This window comes from Netta rufina (genome assembly GCF_964035555.1).
Source record: "Netta rufina genome assembly, chromosome: 2".
Taxonomy (NCBI): Eukaryota; Metazoa; Chordata; class Aves; order Anseriformes; family Anatidae; genus Netta; species Netta rufina.
Genome location: NC_140124.1, coordinates 47,942,156 through 47,966,428, shown reverse-complemented (window position 1 = coordinate 47,966,428; position 24,273 = coordinate 47,942,156). Strand labels below are relative to the sequence as shown.

At 41.8% G+C, this 24,273-nt stretch overlaps 1 protein-coding gene across 7 annotated transcripts in view; it reads left to right on the top strand.

Moving 5' to 3' along the window:
• NFATC1 (nuclear factor of activated T cells 1) overlaps positions 1-24,273 on the top strand; it is a 119,853-nt gene that overhangs the window by 42,936 nt on the left and 52,644 nt on the right. For all 7 annotated transcript variants that reach the window (XM_084282826.1, XM_084282824.1, XM_084282822.1 and 4 more), the window contains exons 4-6: positions 3,915-4,117; positions 7,196-7,368; positions 10,036-10,176. In XM_084282826.1, coding sequence (XP_084138952.1) covers positions 3,915-4,117; positions 7,196-7,368; positions 10,036-10,176 — 517 coding nt within the window. The remainder of the gene's footprint in view (positions 1-3,914; positions 4,118-7,195; positions 7,369-10,035; positions 10,177-24,273) is intronic.

Genomic DNA, 24,273 nt, shown 5'->3' with positions numbered 1-24,273 from the left:
ATAATATAAAAGTAAATAATATGATGCAATGGGTAAAACTTAAAGGGAGATACATATCTGAGATCAGTTGCCTCCTACTGCAGAACATAAAACTTACAGTTAAGTGAGAGTGAGGATTTCACTTGTGTGGAGGGCAGCAAAAATCAACTGTATAGAGACTGGATTAGCAAACTGATCTTTCTGGATGTTTTTGACACTTCCCATGTCTTGAAAACTTGTGTTTGTTCAGCAAACTAAGCACTGTTTGTATTCAGGTTCAGAACTAACAGTTGGGGAAGAGCTCCAGGAGGCTGGATGAATAACAGTGCGTGATGGATCCAGCAAGAGCTCATGGCTTAGCAAAGCCCAGCAGGGCTCTAGAACAGGGCCTTAAAATAAAATAAAAATCAGAAATCTAGTTTGAAGATCACAGGCTTTGAAAAACAGTGCAAAACATGCATTTGAGGTCTTAGTAGTTACTTTCCAGTATTTGAATGCTTATTGGATGAGGACAAGTATGAAAAGCTGAGGACTTGGGTTTTAGGTTGACTTCTGGTACAAAACCTGTGGGAAAAGCACAAGCCGAGACTCACAAGTAGGTTATGAGATATGGCAGCAGCCAAGTTCTGATTTGAAGATAAACCCTGAAATAGCAGAACTTAATCAAGACTAACATTTTTTGACCCATTTGCCCTGATTCAGTAAAACATATGGGTGCCTCAGTGTGTGATTTTGCTTTTGCTGAATTGAGGTATGAGTTACTCGCTGCTCTATTTTTACTTTTTAAGCAGCCTTGTAATTCAATATGAGTTTGTTTTAATTTTACACTCTCCATAAAAAGCACCCTCCATAACACGTTAGAGAAGTCACCAGTGGTAACGCATAACTACGTAGCTTTTTCTTCCAGCAGCTTCCTGTAGAAATTTAATCGGTTTGTGTGTCACACTGCATTACATTTTTCCCCTGCGAACCAGTGTGCTGCTTGCAATCAAAAATACCCAGCAGTACCCCGTGTCTCCTCCGTCACCGCGGCCTCAACGTCGAGGCTTTGGAAATGTTGACATGGCGTGAGATCAGTCCAGGCTGAATCCAGGTCACTCTGCTACCCCTGCTTGCGCCGGTGGTGGTAGTAAACAGCTATGGCCATGAGGCACGTGGGGACAGAGCTGTGCTGAGTAAGACGGTGGCTTCCCCATGGTCACTGGCTGTGCTGGGAACACATTTGTGATTGCTTGCCAGCGGCTTGGGCTGCATCTCTGCACACTGGGAGTTAGAGCCTGAAAATCCTATTTTTGCAGCACAGCACAAATCTTTGTGTTGAGGGTCTTTCTGCTGCCAGTTGTAGGAGCTGGGTGTTTTGGGGGCTACCCTGTTTTTGCACTGGAAGCACATCATATTGGTTCAGGCAGTGGCTGCACAGACAACTGATGGTGGGGTCAGAGACAGGAGGGTTGGGGATTGCTGAAGTACAGTGAAGCTCAGCCTCATGGCAAGCATATTTAAAACTCCTGCTGGGAAAAAAAAAAAAAAAAAGGAAAAAGAAAAAACTTTTGTTAAGGTCTCCTACTGAAACCTTGGAAATGCAGCTTCCTGCAGTTACTCAAGCAGCAAATTAGAAAGTTGCTGCCACTGTTTGTTTGTGACCTGACAGAGAAGCAGCCTTTCCTCTGCTGCTTCTGTTCTCTGAGGCTGGTAACTGAACTGAAAGACCTGGCCATGGCACCTCCTTGAAGTGAGCACTTAGGCTGAGGTCTGCTTTCCTCTCTCTGCCATTTTGACAATACTGCAGAGCTCTGTTCTGGGGAAAGGGCAGAGGTGTGGAGGAGTTAATGAAAGCAGTATAGCCTCCAGCCTCCTCTGCAATGAGCTACGTGCATTAAAGGCATGGCTACAGACCATCTTGCTTGATCTAGGTTGATGGGAGAATCTCAGGCAGCAAACCCTCAGTGGGAAAACAAATAGAAAGCTGGGGGAAGGGAATGACAGAGAAGCAAGTTGAAAAGTTGGATTTTAAAGCTACCATTAATGTGTTTTCAATTTGACAATGCCGATATGGAAAATGGAGCGCAGCCTGCCCACCCCGGCTGCGAGCTGGCTTTGCATGGTCTGAACAATGCAGATCTGATAAAGTACTGTAGAGCTGGAAGCGAGTCCCCTCCTGTCCATGCCCTCCTGGCATCCACATTTTGGATAAGAACATAAAAACTGTTACATCAAGTTAAACAAAACATTTCTGTTTTCCTTTTGGCTATTCTGGCCAAAGCGTGGGGTGAAAAATCTGCAACATACCTGATTGGTGTTGGGAAGATGTTCATAGTCACAGTGTCCCTCCTTGCTCTCTGGCATCCTTAGCATCAGAAAAATTACCATTGTGCTTTCCTGTTGCTGTCAGCATATTTGATAGCAGCAAGAAGGCTTTGTGCTTGTGTTTGCACTCGCCAGAATCTTGCCATGCTCAAAGAGTATTAATGACTTGAGATCTTTGTCCCTAATAGAATTCCCATTGCCAGATATTAAAATGTGTGAAAATGTCTCCAGGCGTTAAAATACCCTGGAGAGATGGATCTTAGATGATTATGAAGATACAAATGACCTCTTAAGATTTAAGGAGAGTGAAAGCAACCAGAATACAAATATCAACAACATTTGATACGGGTTTCACCACTGGTTTTCAGCTTTATGTGGCTTTGGACTTGAGTACAAGTGCCAGTAACACAGAGGAGGTTGAGGGCTATGGCTCATGGGTGCTGTGAGCTCTGTGTCATGTCTGCCAGCACCATGGCTTGATGCAAAGGCTGGAGCTGCCAGGCCCAGCTGGCTGGAGCAGAGGCATGGCAGGCCTGCGTTGGGCAGCAGTAAGGGCAGGTGAAGGGAAGATGTAAAACCTCTCCGCCTGTCTGGGGCATGTTCTGTATGCAGTGGCAGGCTCCCACGGCACAGTGTGGTGGCATGAGCCATCACCAGCTTTGGTTTGCCACATGCCTGCCAGTTTTAGCCAGGTGCTGGAGCAGGCATATGCAACTGGGAGCTTCCTCCCACTCTGGACCTTCCTCATCTGCCAGTCTGACAAACTCCATCAGCTTTCATGTCCTGGGCTTTACTGCAGCCAGATGCTAATGATGGAGGAGCAGGATGTGCAGGGCTCACTCCCATGCCTGACTGCTGTCCCCAGACACACACTGGGCTGTGGCCTCCTTTGCACCAGTGTAAACCCGGAGTGTCTTCTTCAGAGCAGAGGCTGACAGGGGGCAGGATGAGGTCAGGCCCTGCTTCTGCTGTGGCATGTAGCAGAAATAACTCTTGTTGGCATCAGAGAGGTCACTGTAACTAATGTACATGAGGTTCAAGTTAGGCCCTGTAGCTTCAATGAGATTTCTGTGCCATTATAACAAGTATTTGACACACACGTTGCAACGATTCATGTACACAGGATCTATCTCCATTCTGTTCCAGGCAGTATTCACCAACATAAAAATCAGCTAATGAGTGAAGGTGTCCTGAGCAGCAGCCTGCTCTGCATGTGGGATGATCCAGGAAGCTCATAGGTGTATGAGTTTTGCTCCTTTCCACTTGCAAACTGCATTGGCTTTGCCACCCTCTCTCCGTACTGCAGGGGAACATTGACTTCATTGGTTTTTTTTGCCAAACTCTGCAACAGAATTTATGCGAAGTTTTCTGTGGACGTAGCAGGAGTGCTCAAAAGTTCACTCCATCTAAAGTGCCTCAGGTCTTCTAGGATAATGAGACATTTTCTGAGTGCACCTTTTTATTGTACCAATATTACGTTACAGGAAAAATTGAAGGGGGGAACTTAACACATAGCACCTGTCACAAGTTCTCTCCCTGAATTAGGCTCTCCTGCTTATAAAAATTTAATTGATTCCTAGCAGTTTATGTGCATGGTGCTCAGTGGGCATTTTCTGTTCTCTTGCCAGCTACATGGTTACTTAGAAAGCGAGCCGCTCACGCTACAGCTGTTCATTGGGACTGCAGACGACCGCCTGCTGCGACCCCATGCTTTCTACCAAGTTCACCGAATCACAGGGAAGACCGTTTCCACCACCAGCCACGAAACAATACTTTCGAACACCAAAGTCTTGGAAATTCCACTGCTTCCAGAGAACAACATGAGAGCAATGTAAGACCCAGATACTGTATCTGACAACTTTGCAGTCTCCTCCTGGCCTCCCCACTTATTTTCTTCTTTATTGCTTTGTCGGGTTTTTCTTTGTTTGTTTGGGTTGGTTAGTTCTTTTTTGTTTATTTTATTTTTTTATGTACACTATTTTCCTCTTCCAGTCTTTTTTTTTCTTTTTTTAATTTCTCTCAGTAGTAGTAGGTTTTCATAGCTTTGCCAGGACAAACTGCCCCTCATCAGCTTAACAACAAAATGAACTTCGCAAATATTTATGACAACTGATTGCTTTCATTCTAGAGTTTCAGCCAATGTGCTTATTTGCCATTTAAAATAAGTATCTCAGTTACCAAGCTCTAAATATCTCCTACCTCAGCTCCTGCATTTAGTTTCTAAATATGACACCTCTTACTCCTGTACGTGCTAGCACAAGGAACAGGGCCTATTAAAATTTATCTTTGGATGTCAATGGAATCTCTTAGAGGGCATTTCCAAGTAACCTAACCTTTTTCAAGACAAATAAAACTATTCTTATTTCTTATGTAATAAAAATCAGCATTTGTCAATGGCATTTGTTTAGAAGCAAAACTTTCAACAAAGGAGTAAAGATGAATAAACTTAGAGATTACCATTACTAAACTGGTTTAGTCCTGTGCAGGAAAGCAAGCATCTCCATCTAAGAAATTCTGACTTAATAGGAGTCTGAGTGTTCATGAAGTGACCCATAGGTCCATTCGACACAGGTAAATTTTATTATAAGATTGTGTATAAAGTGTCAAATATCCTGCTACATATGTAACATGCACAAGACCCTCCATATGATTTCATCCTCTCCCCTCTCCACCCATCATTCAAATGATTGTAACCCTTTCCTGAGTTATGTGCTTTGGGAGGAGTTTGTATGTGCTTGTGTGCATGTACATCTATTGGTGTATGTATAAACGTGTGTGTATGCAGATTTATATAGAGATGAATGCATGTTTGTGTGGATTTATAGGTAGGTAGAAAGATAGGTAGGTAAACAGACAGAAAGCAAGCCGGAAATTTGGCCTCACCACAACAAAGACCATGGGAAAATCCCAGGGAGCTTTCTAAAACCACGGTTTCACTCCTTGTTATTCATACACTGTTTTCTGCATCTTAATGTAGTGAAAAATGGTATCATACACCTGAAGCTATTCTGCACGTAGCAGTTATTAGAAGCTAGTTTGCAGTGTCGTGTAGAACATGCACTGGAGTTCATCGTGTAAATAGAAGAGCTAGAATGTGTTTAACTGCTTTGCCAGCCAGAATTAGGGCAATCACTCAAGAACTGAGGACCTCTGTGACTTCATTGTGTTTAAAGTCATGACAAACCAGCAAAATAATTGGCCTTATTTTCTGTCATTGTAAGTTGGCACAGATCCATTGAGGTTATTGAAATTTCACCAATTTGCACCCACAAAAAATTCTTTGGCCTTTTTTTTATCCAGTATGAATAATATTGTTGGCCACCTAGGAACATTATTACTGTTTCTATCATCATCTCTGTAGAATAAAGGTAGTCACACAGTCCTGGAGTCACACAATTCTGGAGCCAAGCTGAATATTTTTATGACACGCATGCCAGATCATAGTAGAGTTCTCTCAAGAACCACAAACAATGCTTTGGCATTACATGTCAGTAGTCTGAAACCTCATGTAGTGCTAACAGTGAATTGAAATTTAGAGCCAAGGACCTTTCTCACGGATACTTTGTGTATTTAGGCCTTGATTCAGCAAAACACTGAAGCTTATCTGCACATTTTAACTTTTGCACATTTAACTACTCCTGTTGATTTCAGATTTTAATATCCGTGACCTTACAAGTCTAAATTTACGTGCTTTGTCTCTTCTGAATCTTACAGAGTCTGGACTAATATGTGTAGAATTTTGACATATGTACAAATATTTCATAATTCTTCCGGCTTCCTCTGCTAATATTGAGAAGCTTTAAGACATTCATTAGTTTCTTTGATCATATCAGCAAGGACCTTTTTGTTACTCTGAAATCCATACTTTAGACAAAATGCAGGTCAAAACCAGGCTACTATAGTTCTTGTTTGCAGTTTACGTTAGAACAGAGCTTCAAAGGTCTGGAGGGGGAGTTAAACTCTTTGAATGCAAAATAAAATTAAACTATGAATATTCAATGCAATGAAATGCATGCCAGAGACCAGTACCCAGCAGAAATTGCCATGCAGGCTTTGTAGCCGTGGCCAAAGCAGAGGTATTTTTGCAGTGGGTTTTTGAGTGTATATGTTTATATAGCTTTTGTTCTGTGAACTTCCTCTATTGGAATTTGCTCTGACAAAAATTCTGACTCATCCACAAGAAAACCAAAACTAAAAAATAGGAGCAAGAGAGGTCTTAAATAGTAAGAGTTCTCTCTGACAAAACAAACAAAAACCAACCAACCAAACAAAAAACATTTTTTCATAATGTGGAGAGAGAACCCTGGATTTAGTATTTTTCATTCAGAGCTTCAGCTCCATGCTCAGCTTGGGAGTCCTTCCAGTTCATTCAAATACAAACATGTTGACAGTAGGACAGACTCAGTTAGAGCTGTGCTTATTAATAAGCATTTTTAGGACTTTGCCCTAGAATAAAAATCATGGGATATTTTTATCCAAATTAACTGTAACAGGTAAGTATGCCTGCATTCTAGGTTAGTAACACTTTGTGTACTACTGTTGCATCCCATAGACTTCCTTAATCTCATTATTTCTTTGGTCTTCAATTAATCTGTAAGCTCCATCTTTACAGGGTGTGTTGGGGAGGGAGGATCTTTTAGATTATTTCCTTTGGCAATTGAAGTAACGTCCTAAATTTGTATGCTTAACTGCAGCTAGTATGCATTACTGCTGATAACCTGAACTAGGCTACTTCTGGATGTAAGTACTAGACTTCATGAAGTCTGCTCCCTTTAGCCTGGCCATGGGGCTGTGTCTGGCACATTATTTTAAGAAAGATGTACAGGAGAGAAGGAAGAAACTGCACGCTTGTGTCTTTCTGAAGTCTGCTTGAAATGAATTGAATTGCTCTATGTTTCCTTTTGGATAGTATCGACTGTGCTGGAATATTAAAGCTCAGAAACTCTGACATTGAGCTGCGGAAGGGAGAAACGGACATTGGGCGGAAGAACACGCGCGTGCGGCTGGTCTTCCGAGTTCACATCCCCCAGTCCAATGGGAGGACCCTCTCTCTGCAAGTAGCTTCCAACCCCATTGAGTGCTGTAAGTAACAACAGACATCTTTCTCCTGCCAGCTATTGTGCCACCCAACATGCAGCCTTTGGCCACCGACATGCAAAACGTTGGTTTTGCTGTACTTGTCTAATTGGACCTTGCTTTGCTTTTCAAAAACACATACTTTATATTGAAAACGAATACCTTTGTCTTAGAAAAAATGTGTCACTTTGTGCATTTATCTTTTTATAGGGAAGAATGCACTTGAAACAAAAACAGAGTGCTGTTCAACTAATGGTAGACCTGGAATTGACAAGACTTGTAGCTTTTTTTGTGACTTACTATCATACAGACAACTGCTGTAGGAGTTTTGGAAAACAGCTATCATGTCATAGTCACTCTCTCTCTCCCGAACATAAAGCAAAAAAACAGCAAACAAAAACCTATCCCTTTGATGAGGAGCTAGCAATACACTACAGCTGACACGTTGGTACAAGCTGCCTGTGGCTTCAGAAAACCTCCAGAAACCAAATTTCCGTACTGGGGTCTCTTTGATTGACCAGACTGCTTTTTATCAGATACACTGACACACCCTCCAAAGACACCTATATCATTCTTGGTCCTCAGCCTGCCACGTGTGCATGCACAAGACAAAATCAATTAGCTCCGTGTAGTTTTAACACTCCTGCATAAGTAGTGAAAACTGAATTTCAGTCTAACTGCCACTGCTATTTTGGTCACCTGGACAGACAGACAAAGGTTTTTAAGGTTTTTGGATTCAGATTAGGAGACAAAAGGCCAGATGCTTATTCATTGCTATAGCCCTCCCTGGCTACATCCTTTTGTCCCACTAAACCAGCATGCAATTTGCAGCAGTCCTCCCACTCCATACACATCCTGAGGGGTATGTGACCGCAGTGCATGCCAGCCCCTGACTGCTCCTCACTTCCCCCTGAGGGAAGGCCATCCTCCCTCAAGCTACTATCCTTGATGCACCTCCAGTTGCTTTCTGCCCTTTGGGGAGTTGGTTTTGATAAAGTGGATCTCTCTGATGCAGCCAGGGCAGGGAACAACTTCATGGCCAGGGGGTATGTGAGGGGTGAACTCTGGGGATTGGGTGTGCAGGGGATGGGGAAGAAAGCTCAACCATTTGATCTCAAAATTTGATCTCTTGGAAGCATGGTGCTTTTTCATGGATTGTTAATGGAGAAGCTACAGGAAAGAGCATCTCTGCATTCCTCTTGCAAAGGCAGTGACTTTCAGATCAGTGACAGTACCCCCATCCTTTTGTGTATGGTAGCACTGCTGCCACTCCAGTAGTCCAATTCTGCAAGAGGGTGAAATGTAGGAAAGGATAGTGCTGTTATAGCAACAGTTATAGCTTCCCTCCTTCACAGTCATTCATTTAAATAAACAAATGAGTGTTGTTGATGGGAAGGGATCATATCTTATCATACATTAAAATACGATGATGTTATTCTGAAGAATACTAAAGCCTCCATACCTGTAACAAGTAGACTGGCATAAAGCTCTGTCTTCTGACCAGGATATGTATGAGATGAATAATTTTCCCTTTGTTTCATTTTCAAGCTAAACTCGTATTCAAGAGCAAGTTCTAGGTTAACAAGCAAAGCAAAAAGCAAAAAAAAAAAAAAAAAAAAAAAAAAAAAGAGGAGTCATGGTTTCATCCTGCTTGTGTTGAAGCTCATGAGACTTTTTCAACTGCTATGTAGTAGGATAAGGCTACAGTATGAATACACCCTGAAATGCCCATCCAAATATGCCAGGCTTGGGAGGCTAATAAATATAAAGATGATTGGATTTGTATCAGTGACCTGAAGTTTTGAAGACTGTGTAATGAGCAAAAGTGTGGTACATGCCTCCTCAAAGGAGCAGAAAAAAAAAAAGAAAAAAAAAAAAAGTGCTAGTGTTATTTCCAGTGCAGAATGTGGAATAAGCTGGTGCCAAAATCTTCATGCATCTCTTAATGCATGTGACACCAGGAGGAACCATGTAAGCTGGATAAAATGTCACGTCATCCCTTGAAGTACAGCCATGTTCACTCCGTGTTACAGTTGGGGGTGAAACAGGCTTTCCAACCTGTGAACTTTTGCTGTACTGTGAGGCCCATGGTTTCTAGTGAAAGACAATTTGAAGAATTGAAAATACAGTTGTAGTGACTGAAATGCATTTTGAACATGGATGGTCTTGTTCTCATGTGTGCCTTGTAAGCATATGGCGGATATGTGATAGACAAAGCATCCTTTTATGTCTTAGAGACAACATTTTTTAATTTAATTTATTTTAAAATGTATTTTAAATAAACAGTGTTTATTTAAAAAATAAATAATTTTTAAACAAATATTTTTAAATAAATTAATTAAAAATAAAATAATTTAAATAAACAAATTTCAATAAAATATGCTTTTTGGTACAGTACAGGTCAAGGTAAGTTTTAAACAGCTTATTGGTTTTTTTTTGGTTGTTTGGTTTTTTTTTTTGTGAGCCTTTTGAATTGTACTTCTGTGTTTGACAGCATATGACCAACGTGCTTGAAAACCAAATGTGTTTCCTGCAAACCTTCTGACCTTTTCTATATCAAACTCAGTTTATCTTACAAGGGTAAGGATTGTAAGCATTAAGTCTCTCACTGATGCAGTATTTAATTTTTTGTGTATGTGGTTGCCTTTTTTTTTTCTTCTTATAACTTTCCAGCTCAGAGATCTGCCCAAGAACTGCCTCTGGTGGAGAAGCAAAGTACTGACAGCTTTCCTGTTATCGGAGGGAAAAAAATGATCCTGACCGGCCATAACTTTCTGCAAGACTCCAAAGTCATCTTTGTGGAGAAAGCACCAGGTATGCCTTATCAAACTAGATTCCCGTCTGCCTATTCCTCCCCCCCCAGTTTTAAAATCTCGGCCAAATGGGGACAGTGTCATCGCTGTGGTCACGTTTTCTTTTGCATGTTTCACCCACCCTGCGGCAGGTGCAGCAGCAGGCAGACAGCCATGGGCTGTCAGGACCCCCAGCGGGACCCCTGGCAGGCTGGTTGCAGCCTCGGGCAGCCAGGTCCCCCCTAGCGTCCCCCTTTGGGTCCATCACGCAGGTTCGGGCCGGAGGTGTGTGTGTCACACGCCGTCACTCGCGTGCGCACCCCTGCAGCAGAGTGCAGGCTGCGAGCTCGAGTCAGGCTCTGAAATGAGATAGTTAAGGGCAGTTTTGAGTCTTGTTTTGGAAAGGGTTTCCGTGGCGCTGGCTCACGCCGTGGATTCCTCAGCTGCTGGCTGAACCCCCCCCCCTGAACTTTAAAGCGTCTTGGGCGCTCCTCCAGCTGTGACAGCGCACCCAGTCGGGCCTCCCTGCGAGCAGAGACCCCATCCCAAGTGCCTGCTCAGCTCCCAGGGGACGAGCCGAGTTTCCCAGCGGGGTCCTGACTTGGTGTCGTTTCTCCCTCAAGAAAAAGGAAAGTGACACTGCACAAAGGCAGCATGCAGACAGAGGAAACATCTACATACATGCAACATTTTAAAGAAATTGTGAGAAATGAAGGTTTTATGTAAATGAAGTGTATAGTTGCATACTGGGTGTGTTGACGATGAAGGAAATGATCAAAGACTTTGCCCATCGCTCTGAAAAACCCAGGTGGTGAACTGCTTGGGTGCACGGGTTCGTAGGATGGGCCCATGCAGGAGTGTCTCCTCTACACAAAAGCATCGTCAGAGATCTCCTTGGATGCTTCCCCCTGACCCCAGGCATGAAGTGGGTGGAAACACTGCAGGAGCCAGTCAGTGAAGAACAAACACTATCATTAAGTCACTAGTACCGATCTGATCTGAAGCTGTGCCTGCCTAGTTTTAATGGTATCACAGCAGACTTGGTGCAGTTGCAGGGTGGTACCTGCTGCATGGAAGTACACCGGCAGAGGCTGAGCCTTTAAAGTTGAAAGCATCTGCAGGAACTGCCCAGCCTACATTAGTCTCCCAGCTGCCCAGCTTCTGATTCATAAGGCAATTGTGTCACGAGGAATGGCTCAGAAAGGAATTTTGCTGGTGAATCCCAACTGAGTAATTTCTAGGGCCTGTGTGATGAGTTGTCTGCTACATTGCCTAACACAGCTTGATGCATTTGAAACAAACAAGCATGGTGCATCATTGTCTTAGTGACAGACACCTCCAGCTCAATTTTGGGGCAGAGTTACCCTAATGAGAAATGAAAAAGCATTACCAGCCTTCACTTCTGAAAATGCAAGCAGTGTTTCTTTCCCTTTCAGCTATTCCATATCTATGAAAATAGGTCAGGAGAAGGAACGGCAGCATAGTTCCTCTTTCTTTTAGAAAGCTGGTTATGAACTTTTGTGATTAGCTGGAGACGTTCATTAGTTTTGCCTCTGTTGCTGCTTTTGTTTTTGAATTCGAAATGTTAATCACGTTCCTAGTGGGTAACAGCCAAAAACAGCTATTACAAAGTAAAGGATCACAGGAATAATTGCACTCATAAGGAGAAAATATCCTTTATAGAAAATGTAAGCACTATACTACAGGATCTCATGTCTTCAGTCCTTATTTAGGCAGAGTCCCCAATCTAGGAGGCAAGTCTCTATGAGCTCGTCTAATTCATGCTAGTCTGCATACTTAATTGGTTAATGCAGAGAGCTTGAGAACACTTTTTGTTTGGCTTTTGGTGTGCTTTTTTTTTTTTTTTTACTTCTGTCTGAATAATTTCTTTAAGTCTGCTGAGCACATTGTGGTATGCTGAATGTTTTTCCAAGCATGAGTCCCAAGCTCTCAGTCTTCAGGGCTAGCCCTCAGCTGTTGTAATCTCTGGAGGAATGGCATTATCCTGGCCTCCTTGCGTGGGGAGTCTGTCTTAACAGTGACTCATACAAGAGGGAATCCCTGAAGAATGATCAAATTAATCCTTGAGCTGGGGAGGCAGGACATAGTATTTTCAGCTTAACCCCTTACTGGCTTCTTCTCAGCGAAGAAGTGAAACAGTAAAATATACTTTCAATCGGTGCAACACCATGTCACACAGAGCAAAAACTAGTCAGCTGCAAGGTGAAGGTGTTCTGAAAGGACAGTGAAAGGTAAGCTGTGAAGAACTCCTCTGAAAGGAGAACCCCTCAGTGCTGAGGCAGAGGACACACATCTGGGCAAGTAACGAGTCTTTTCAGAAGTAGACTAAAATTTGCTCAAGCTTCTTGAAGTACCATAAAGGAATTCTCATGTCTTGAAATGAGTCCTTATTTTACAGGATGATTTTGGTCAATGTTTTACTGCTTGCACATAAGACTGTATTTTCCATTGATGAACAATGGTATAAAACAACCCTCCAAGAAACCTAGTGACAGTGAAGATGCAAATGCTGAATGTATTGTAAGAGATTTGCACTTTTAAATACAGAATCTCCTTAGACTGAAGAGAATCCCACAATTACTTTGTCTCTTGCAAATTACACTAATAATTGTTCTTATCTTCTTTCAGTTTCAGTCTCTGCTTTTCTCTTCCTAATTTTCTAGTGTCTTGTGAGTCTGTGTGTCACAGTTGTTGGGTGCTAGATTTAGGACATCCAATAGAAATCTGTTTGTCATCAGATTAGCACATTCTGAAATACAAAAATACACATCTGCAGCATACTAATAACAAAGTCCCTTGATGTCTGTATGCTGGTATTTGCTCTGAGGCAAGGTGTGCATTTTGATGACAAAAGTGAATGAAACGAATTTTATGTTTGTTAGCTGTGGGAGGAGGTGTTTGGGTAGGAGCAACAAAGTGTTTTCTGCTTAACACACTCACCTGAGAAAGCACAGATCATGATCTGGGATTATTATAAATGACACTGTTTTATTTACCTATCTTTTCAAAGCTTTTAATGTAATTTCTAGGTTCTAGATGTATCAGGCAACATAAGTCTTAAGGGAAGATTAAAAAAAATGCGAAGATGTTTGAAGACTATGTTTTAAGGACTATGTATCTGGCAGTTACCTTTTGTTGTTGTAACAACATCTCTATATATTTTATCTATCTGTTCTCAAATGTATTTTTGAAAAGTAACTTTAGTTATTGAACATAAAGCAGAAAAAAAAATACTGATAGAAATAACCATACTGCTAGCTCCTAGTGTATCAGATTATGTGATCTATAAAACTAAGTGCAGTGGAAAAATCACAGTTTCTCTTTATTTCAGTTCACCAAAAAAGGTGCTTCATGTAATTGACAAATGTAAATTGATTAATGAGACACAAAGCAAGTATCCCAAGCACCAAAGCATAGTGAAATTACAGGTATATCTTCCGGGCACATACCCATGTCCTTCCTTCTAGGACATTATAGTGTTGCCCAAGGTACTTTGGGATTTAGATCTTAGTCTCATACTAAGATCTGAAGGGGTTAACTTACCCAGTTATCCCAAAAGTCGCTCTTTGTTCCTGTAGCTAGAATGATTTTAGCAGTAGAGCTAGCTCAAGTATTTCTGGACTTCGTTGATTTGGCCAAGTCAAGACATACCTAAGAGATCAGGTTAAAATGACTGCAGTCTTCATTATTAGCAAATTGTGATCTGTGGAAATAAATGATTATTTGGTATCCTATTATTAGCTATCATTCAGTTGAGCTTCCACTTGTTAAGTTAGAGCACCACACCCACTTGGGTTTTGTGCTTAGTGACCAGAGCTCAGTGCAAGAGTTTTAAAGAGGAAAAAGGTAGAAATGTAACACCCAACTTCACTACATGTTCAGTTCCTCTAATAACATTGGCTTTGAAATTCTGTTTCCGTGTTGTTAATGTTGATGGCCATTTTGTCCTGGTCAAAGCGGGTGCATTTGAAAGTCCTCATGACAAATGTCTCTCCTTGAAGATGCATCACTCATTTTGATGGGTGTTAATAGATTTTACTATTTTTTAATGTTGTATCTCTGAGTAACTCCTGGCTTACGGATTTCAGTGGCTTTGAACATGTTGCTAATTACTCATCCTTCAAATCAACAGAGATTGTAGCACCTCTAACCTAATTGCATAATATCCCAGCTATTGCACCCAAAGCATTTGAAACTCAATTTCAAGAAAGACAGAGAAGTAAACAGCACCTAAACAACATTTCCACCAATGATTTTCTCCTGTTTAGGGGTATTTTCAAAAAGCTAAACAGTTTTTCAGATTTAGTTATTGCTTCAAATTGTTCCTTCTGCTGTCATTTTTATTTTTGTTAAATGGATTTTTCTGTCAAAATTATTAATCTTTCCTGCTGGAACAGGTTTTGCTCTTAAAACATAAAAATGCTGATGTAGCATGGTAATAATTATGCTGGAGTAGATGAGAGATAGCTGGGTGAAATCACCAAATTTTTGGTATATATGCCAAAGGAAATCATTCTTCTCTGTAAGTATTTCAGATAGGAAAACTTGAAGTTTCCCCCCTGTTAGAAGTGGTCAAGTTTGGTCAGCCAAATATTTGCACAAATTAAATGCAATATGGAAAAGAAAAAAGCCAGATGAATTTAAGTGTCAACTCAAGCATTTCACAGGTTTTTTGTTCCTCTGAAATTTCATTGTCTCTGTCAAAGATGGTGATCAATCAGTTGCTGCTTTAAGGTACAAATGTCAGTTTGGAGTCTTGGAGGAGAGTTGAGAAATTCTAGTTCCTGTATATTTTGGGAGCATACGTTATTCTGTTGCATGGTAGATCCTCAACTGCAGTATTTTAAGTTCCAGAGAACTTACAAAAAGTTCTGGAAAATAGTATGTTCCGAAACACTTGAGTGGCATGTGGATGGAACGGATGTGTTGGGGAAGCATGTGGACTTTTTGGTTTGACTCAGCTGTACTTTGGAACTCAGGGCTTAGAGTCTGTTTTGACGTGATGTGATGTGATGGGGAGACGGGTGACCTGAGTCTTGGCAGAACTCCATTTGGTAAAAGATCTTACATTCTCAGAGATCTTTCCATTGCTCTTTCCATTGCCAGTAGCAGTCACAGTTTGGGGGGCAACTGGCCAAAAGGGGTCAAGTTTCACACTGGTAATCATACTGTAGCTCACATAATAAATAAGCAAGTGGCAAAACTCCCTTTCCCCTTTAGTCAGATGGACAGATACTACATAATTTTGTCTTTATCTGTCTGTTTTTCCAAGTTCAGGACACATGTTCCAGTTGGCAGTGAGCAGTTATGCACTGACTCATGTGCAGTGAGGTTAAAAATTCTGGAAACTAGATAAACTGGAAACTTCAAAGACATACGAGTTGGGAGCACAGAGTTCATGTGAAGGTCATTTGAACCTATTTCCTAGAGATGTATTGATAGCTGAAAGGGTTTCTGGCCATTGCCCAGAAATAGATAGCCTTGGGTGAATAGTATCATCAAATGGCAGAGTCACTTGATGGTGGAACCCTTTCACGCGCACGCAGAAGCAATGATGTAGCTTGTAGGAAATGTTAGCACGTTTCAGTTTTTCCTGGCTGTTTATTCGAAGGAATGGCGAAGACAGAGTGGGACTGCAGCCATACGCATGAGATGGTATCAGCGGCAGCAAGCCTCATCCTGGGTGTTGTTCTCATAGTTAGGGACAAGATCAGTCAATCACAAATACTTACCGTGGACAACAGAGAAATAAGGAATAAGCATAAGGTCTCTAGGTAAAAGTAATTTGTCTGAGCAATCCTGTGAATTTTCAATTATTACAGAACCTACAGCTGCTTGAAGTTTATTCTTTCATGTGTTTGCCAAACTAAGTGGCTTCAAGCAGCTGCATCTGTGCAATCAAAGCTGTCTCTGAACATTTATAACTGCCACAAGATTTCAGACAGTTGTTACAGTTCCAGTAGGACCCTCTGTCCAAACACACAGGAATTCACAACCCTTACCCAGAAAGCTCAGAGTCTGTCTAAAGATAATAGAGGAAAGGAGTGTGGCTGGGGTGTTAAACTTGGCTGGCTGCCAGGCACCCACCGTGCTGCTCTCTCACTCCTCCTACTCCTCAAGAGGACAGGGGGACAAAAGAAGATGATGAAGTTTGTGGGTCAGGATAAAAACAGGGATGTCACTAACCAGTTACTACCAAAACAGACCCACAGAATTAATTTCATTTAATTTATTGACAATTAAAAATAGAATAGGATAGTAAGAAACAAAGACAGAACTGAATAACACCTTCCCCCATCTTCCCTTTCTGAGCAGCACAGGGGATGGGGAATGGAGTTGCTGTCAGGCCATAACACTTCATCTCTGCTGCTCCTTCCTCCTCGCACTTTTTCTTTGCTTCAGCATGGATTAACTCCCACAGGATACAGTCCTTCACAAACTGCTGCAGCATGGGTCCTTCCCATGTACTGCAGATCTTCAAGATCTGTTCCAGAATGGGTCCTTTCTACAGGGTACAGTCTTGAAAGAAAAGGCTGCTCCAGCAAAGGCTGCAGCTCTTGCCAGGAGGCTTTTCCTGCATTGGCTGTCTATGGGCTTGCAGGGCAAATCCACAGGAGAATTGGACAATTTGCTTTACCATAATCTCCTCCATGGACTGCAAAGAAATCTCTACTCTGGCACCTGGATCACCTCTTCCCCTTCCTTATTCTCTGGACCTGGTGTCTTCAGGGTTGTTTCTCTCAAATTTTTCTCGCTCCTTTTTCTCAAAGGTACTGTGCAGTGTTCTTTATCCGTTCTTCAGCTTCTTTCTTTCATCGAGGCACCAGCAGTGTTGCTGACTGGCTCGACTTTGGCCAGCAATGTCTGTTGCAGAGCCAGCTTGCACTGGCTGTGTCACATGGGACAGCCCCTGGCCATTTCCAACAGAGGCCACCGCTGCATTGCTCCACTGCCAACACCTTGCCTTAGAAACCCCAATACAAGGTGATACCTACAAAGTGCCTAGTTTTTGTAGAGATTTTCTACAACTTTTTCTAAAGCAGAATTTATTCTGTCCTGTTCCTTCCCTGACTGGTCATCAAAAGTTGTTTCAAGTCTCATGTGGGCATCACAGGAAGAACAGGGAAGAGACGTGAAGGAAGAGTAGCATGTCCCTTTTTGGTCTATTGAAGGAGTAATATTATACCTTCAAGAGCAATGTGGAAGACAGTACAATGACATTTAAGAGAGAAATAGAGATAAGACATTTGCAAGATGTGCCTTGTTGCAAGGAAGCTGATGTCAAGGCAGATAATCAGGGATTATTATGTACATTAAACCACAGAATCATAGAATGGTTTGGGTTGGAAGGGACCCTAAAGATCATCTAGTTCCAACTCTTCTTCTATGGGCAGGGACACATCCCACTAGATCACACTGCCCAAAGTCCCATCCATCATGGCCTTGAACACTTCCAGGGATGGGGCATTCACAGCTTCCCTTGAACACTTCCAGGGATGGGGCATTCACAGCTTCCCTGGGCTACCCATGACAGTGCCTCACCACCCTCAGATGAATATTGTCTTCCTTATATCTAATCTAAATCTACCCTCTTCGTTTAAAGCCATTACCCCTTGTCCTATCACTACGTTCCCTGACAAAGAGTCCCTCCATATCTCTCCTGTAGGTCCTCTTTAAGTACTGGAAGGTTGCTGTAAGGTCTCCCCAGAGCCTTCTCTTTTCCAGGCTAACCAGCCCCAGCTCTCATACATTCATCACACAATCTTCACAAACTTCAGTTACATTAACAAGAAAATTGCCCACACCAAAATCAGCATAACATCATTGCAACATCAAAAACAGTGGACAATTTACACACATTCCACCCCTTATCCCTTCACCACATTACAGCAACACAAATTCTCCACAATTACTACACTCTCTGACCTCTAAGATTGAGCCTGACTGTTTTGGACAAGAAAAACCAAAGAAGGGGGACAATGAGATGGAAAAATCAAAATGCTGATCAAAAGTTTACTTTTTGGACTCTGCTAGAAAGTCACAATGAGTTGCCATAATGAGGTGTCTCTGGAAGCTGAGAAGTTGTAGCCACATAGATGAAGTGTAGAGTTTGTGTCTTAAAAATAATCAAGAGGGAAGAATTGAAAATGTTTGGATCAAACTTGTATTTAAAATAAGCAAGTAGTGGTGGAAGGTAACTTCAACTGTTACATGCCTGAGAGCAGTGGTACAGGTGGTGGTATTGGCATCAAACACAGAATTGGAAGAAAATTGTTGGAAGGAAAATTTGGAATTTGGTTTAAACTGACTTAGAGGTTTTGTTACTCCAACAGTCTCTGAGAAAATACAAGACAGCAGATTGAAGATTTTCAGAGCAGAATTGGTTTACTTGGTTCTGGCTGCTAGGACTCAAGTCAGCCTATTAGAGGTTCCCAGAGGAAAGCAATGCTGTGAAGACAAGAAGATCACAGAAATATAGCTGAAGACAGAATTAAGTATTGTCATGACTGCTGATGGGTGGCTGTGCTGGTTTGCTCAGTTCACCCTGCATGCTCTAGGGAGATTTTTCAGGGCTATCAAGATGCAGTTTTACTGGTAAGTTGAGTGTCTTAGACCTGGAATTACTGAGAATTGTTAAATAAAATTCTCAGACCAAGGGTAATTTGAATAGGGGGAGGTGCCAAAGAACACAAATTGCATAAGTAGTTCCATTCTGATGAAAATAGGATCTGACAGGTCCTTCCAGATGGTTTGGGTTCAAAATGAGCCCTGATCAGTTAGTTTTCAGCACAGCGCCTTCTTTAAGTACCTGGACTAAAATTACAGTTGATTTCAAAGCACTTGAACTCAGAATAATTAGGTCTATTAGACACACTGTGTTAAAAGCAGCAAAAAGCTTGCAATTTAGGGAATGTGAGTCCCTCAGCTTTTGGCTTACCCAGCTGAGCAACCAGAGGGGAAGTTCATGTCTGGCACAGATGCCAATGTAATGCAAGATACAGTTTGTGCTGCATTTTTATCACCTGGTTGCTGCATGACGTTTTTATTTTTAAGGTAGAAAAGAGACAAAAAGTAACTTCAAAGTATTGTATGCATGACAGACGTAAATATGTATACATAATATTCATACATAATTTCAAGATTGCAAAAATGTATAGCTGAAGGAATATGCACAAAATCCATATGCTGCAAAGGTGCTTAGGAGGAGACACAAACAAATGCAGCAGCTTTGATGTGGAAATGCAATTAAACCAGTTACTCATGAACCCTGCTTCACGTGGACTGATGCATGCCAGGGTCAGGGAACAAAACTACGGCGGGAAGTGTCTGTAGAGGGACAGTGGGCTGAGAGGAGAGCAGAGGTTATCTGGGATCTTCCTGGCAAGGAAGAGGAAATAAAGTAGGTGGAAAGCAGAGTCGTCCTGTGGTCTTGTAGTCCTGTAGCAAAAGAAGTGCAAGAGCAAAGGAGAGGTGAGGGGTGCCTGGAGAGGCAGATGAGGCCGAGATGGCGGGCAGCAGGCAGCTGATGGCACCAGCAGGGTAGGAGGTGGAGCGGCTCAGCAGCTGGCTTGAGGCAAGCACAACCCAAGGCCTTTTCCTCCTTGCAAAGGCCTAAAAGACAATAGATCTCAGGATACTGAAGTGCCACAGGGGTGGTCAAGAGGAAGGTCCTGGCTACTTACATTGCAGGTCTTTATTCTCTGCAGCATCCACATTTCTGTCTGTATTCTTGCTCTCTTTCTGTCCCATCTTTACCTCACATCCCACAGTAGACTGCTTGGCTGCTGTCAGTTCATCCTTATAACTTGTCCCTTGTAAATGTCTTTTGAAACATACACTGGTGTGTAAACACAGGGATTGACTCCACCCACAGAATATTGGGCTTGCTGGTGTTTAGCTGGGGAAGTGTTCTTCACAGCAAGACACCTTCACTACATACAGACCAGCCTAGAAAAGTGACATGGCTCCTGATGTTATGCTCAGGTCTAGAAGGATGTCACCTCTAAAGTGAAACCTGGCACTAATAGGCTGGTGCCTGTGTGTTTCAGCTGGCAGGTGAGACAGCATCAGGGGGTTGTGCCCAGGACTGGGGCGAGGGAGTGCTCTTCTCCAGGCCAGCAGAGCTGTCTCTTTGCCTCTAATTCTCAGCCCAAGCACAGACCTGGCCTGTGCATGGAAGCCGATAGCATCTCTGCACAAAGCCGAATGACTCTATGTCTGAATGACAGGACTTTTAATGGATATTCATCCTCTTCTCTTGCTGGAAGCCCGTCCTTTCCTTCTGGACATACACACAGATCAGTCGTCTCAGTGCCAGAATGTACTTCCCAGGGAAAAAGGGGTTAGTGCGCAAATTAAAAACTTTTGAATCCTTAAGTCCTAAAGGAGCTGAATATGCATTAGCATAGTTGAATAGGAAGGTAGACAACCTTTGCAGAGCACCTCAAAATTAAACGGCATAATCATTCTGCATAACACCTGTGCCCTACCTGCTGTGGACATGTTAAAGAAATGTGGGATGTAATATAGGCACTATTGCTCAGGGATATCTCACAACACATTAATCAAGTAGTGGTTTCCTTTAGAGGGTTAGCATTAGTGTCACTGGCTAACTTGGCAGTATATGAATGTAAATACAGATTTACAGCCCAGCCAGTGCAGTTTGTTGAGCCCCAGTCTGGAAGAATATAAAATGCACACTTTGTATAGGCAGTGAAATCCTAGATAATGTCTATTATTCTTGTATCTCAAGTGAACAAAGGGCTGCCACAGAATATAGACTGTTTTAACCTGTTGTAGTAAAGATCACTTAAATATATCTGAACTCTCCTATTATGTCTATTTCACGGAGGCAGGATTTAAGTGGTTGCCAGATGCACAAGTTACACCTTCACTAGTTTCCAGGCTTAGGGTTTCTTGTTATTGTTGTTTTGTATATGGTTTTCCCTTTCTGTCATCCATCAGCCTGTAATTAAAGTTACACTGTTGGTTTGACTGTTGTAAGCCTACAGACCTATGGCATTATGCTTACAGTCCTCTGGAGTGCACAAAGTGAATCCAGTTCTGCAAACCCTCTTGAATCTTTCCTGCCGGACAATGAGAAGCAGAAGACAGGAGAAAAATTCTTAGGAAAGACTTTACAGCTCTTTGACTGGGTTGCTCTTCTGTGAAGAAAATACATATGTTGTGGTCTGCTAGGTTTTATGTGTGAATAGCTGATGCTGCTAGATTTACACAACTACTTTTTTAGTGCTGCTTCTGTGTTAAAACAGGCCTCTACAGTGCCTTTTTATGTGGAAATCTTTTAGCTGGGTGTGGTGGGGAAGCCGTTCAGTGACTCATACTGCAGGGAATTCCCTAATGAATTAGAGTATTTTTACTTCTGGACTTGTGCGCAGTTTCCTTTAACGCTGGAGTGAGTGGTTGATAAGGACAGACTTTAAAGACCCATTCACTGTTAAACTGCTCCATCTTAAAATTGCATGTTTATATTTTGCAGAGCTGAAAATCCACCGCAAGCAACATGGTATTGTCATTCACGGTATTCGTGGTATTTTCATCATTAATAAACCCAGGTGCTCTGGGTCTGAAAAAAAACTGAAGCAGACCATGATGAAATGCACCCAAAACAGTGAATGCTATAAATATCAGCACAGAGCAGTGATCAGTCTTTAAATGTCAGACTTCCTGACAAAAACCATCGTCTTCAGCTGATGACAGTGTTGATGGGCACTTACCAGTGAAACACAGCACCATGCTGAGTCCAGGTCAGCTGGGCACAGTTAGAGAGCTCTTGTCAAACAGGGGGTTTCTCATGCCCATGACACTGCTGTGCTCCTTATGCTGCCGCTGTGGAAGAAGAGGGATTCAGAGCTCCTTGAAGCCCATGGCAGGAGTCCCTGTTGAAGTCTTGGCTTTGTCAAGTCAAGTGCTTTTGGCATCACAGGAGTGGGGCTCTCAGCTGGTGACTCTGTAAGGTTTTTTCCCTGCGGTTCTGTGTGCAGCTGCTTTGTTTTTCATTACCTTTTGTGAAAAAAAGAAAAAAAGAAACAAAATGTAACACAACAATATAATACTTTGACACAAATTTTTAGCTATATGAAGGGATGTCTTTCTGTTCAAAACATTGCAGTATAAATCTTAAAACACCAAAACAAAGCCAGACATTTGGTTTGGAGAAGGCTCTTCTTATTACTTGGTAAAAGTAAATAACAAAATGAAAAGGAATGAAATAAGACCTCTGGAAAAGCCTTTTTCTTCCTTCTCTATTTTCCTCCCTGCCTCCTTCCTTTTCTGCCTTCTACCCCCCTTCCTCGTATAACAACTGCCCATTTGGGTACGGTAATTCCAGAGAGTAAACTTTAACGGGAATGCCTGAAATGTGTCTGCTTCAGCTTTGTGTTATGTCTGTAATTTGAATTATTTGCATTTTGGAAAGGTATAAATTGCTCTGGTGTACTTTGGTTGGCTGGAGGCCAGGAGGGAGTTGCCTTGGGCTCTGAACCAGGCTGCTGCAGATGTGGCAGGCATACAATGGAAACTTTTGTGGTTGAGCAGTCCTCGCTCCTCGAGCACACTCTGACAGGAGATGGTATCCCGCTTGCTTCTGAGGGTCCTCAGCATATGTGGCACTGGGGGCAAAACAGTTTTCTCTGGTGTAGACAGATTTTCATGAGGTTTTGAGCCCCCACAAACCATTCCAAAGCCATTATTCCTTTCTCTTTTTAAAAAAAAATTTCAGCTGAACTGTATAAACCTGCAAAACATGTTTACTGTAAGAGGTTGACGTAGTGGTCTAAGGTTTCCCTCCTGGAGCTGGTCCCAGTCCGTGGGCGTTGAGATTTCCCTCTTGGTTCGCTAGACGTAATATGAGGAATTGTCTTTTTTTTTTTTTTTTTTTTTTTTGTCTCTGCTTCATAACAACTTTTCCTCCTTGTGTTTTTGTTAAATGAAATGTCACTAGCTGTTAATGAGTTGTCTATTCCCTACTTCTTTCCTCTCTTCCCTTTCCCCTCAGTTGCTGAGCAGCCATGGTCTGGACAGTCTCAAGAGAATTTCTTGGAGTAAAGTCCGTATTGTTCTGATTAGCTTCCAGAGACAAACTATGGCTCTGGATATTTATTTTCCTAATAGTTTAGATTACAACATTTAAAATATTTCTGAACAAACTCTCTTTGTCATCATAAAAATTTCAAAAGTGCATAAAGGCACTATGTGAAGTAATTGAAGTATTAGCCATAGATTGAGTCATTTTGAATTTTATTGAGGTATCGACAAGAAATACAAAACAGAAACCTGAATCAGATCATTCACCTCACAAAGCAGAAATTAAACACACACACACACAAACACAAAAAAAAAAAAAAAAAAAAAAAAAGAATTTCTGGTAATCCATTTACAAAAGCAGATTGAACATGTTAACTACTAGTCTGGATGTCTTTAGATTTTAGAGAAAAAAAAAACAAACAAACACCAAAAACCTTTACAAAGCAGAAGTTTCTACACTTTGCAAAATGTGTGATAGTGTTGTGTCACCTTTACAGCTGACTGAATTAACTGCGATGGAAGAGAGGAGGAGGTAGCTACAAGGGCTCTGTAGGAAAGGGATGGAAGATAGAGGTGGCTACTTCCAGACAACAGATATGACCTGACTTGTAGAATCTTGTCAGCTTTTTTTTTTTTTTTTTTTTTTTTTTTACTGACAGCTTGGGGGAAGCATCTTTTAGATAAATTGTGAAGTGATCACTCATCCTCCAGAAGTCTGTTTCAGTGCTGGCACTCCTAAAAGGCTTAGGAGATCTGAACGTGAACTGGCTGATCCTTCTCTTTCCCCACCCGAATGTGGCAGTGCTGATTAAAGGGATTGTTTTTCCAGTGTCACAATTTAAAAAGTAGGAAGAAACTAAGGGTAGATCTGCTAATTGTTTCCTACATAAAGACCAGCCAAATCTGCCATGCTATTTGTGTTACAGCTTTCACATTGCACTTTTTTCCATATGTTAAAAAGAAATGGTTTTGAACATTTAAGCAATTGCCAGTGCTAGTTCCTGAACAACATTCCTTTCACAGTAGGACAGCTGTACACAAAAATATTATT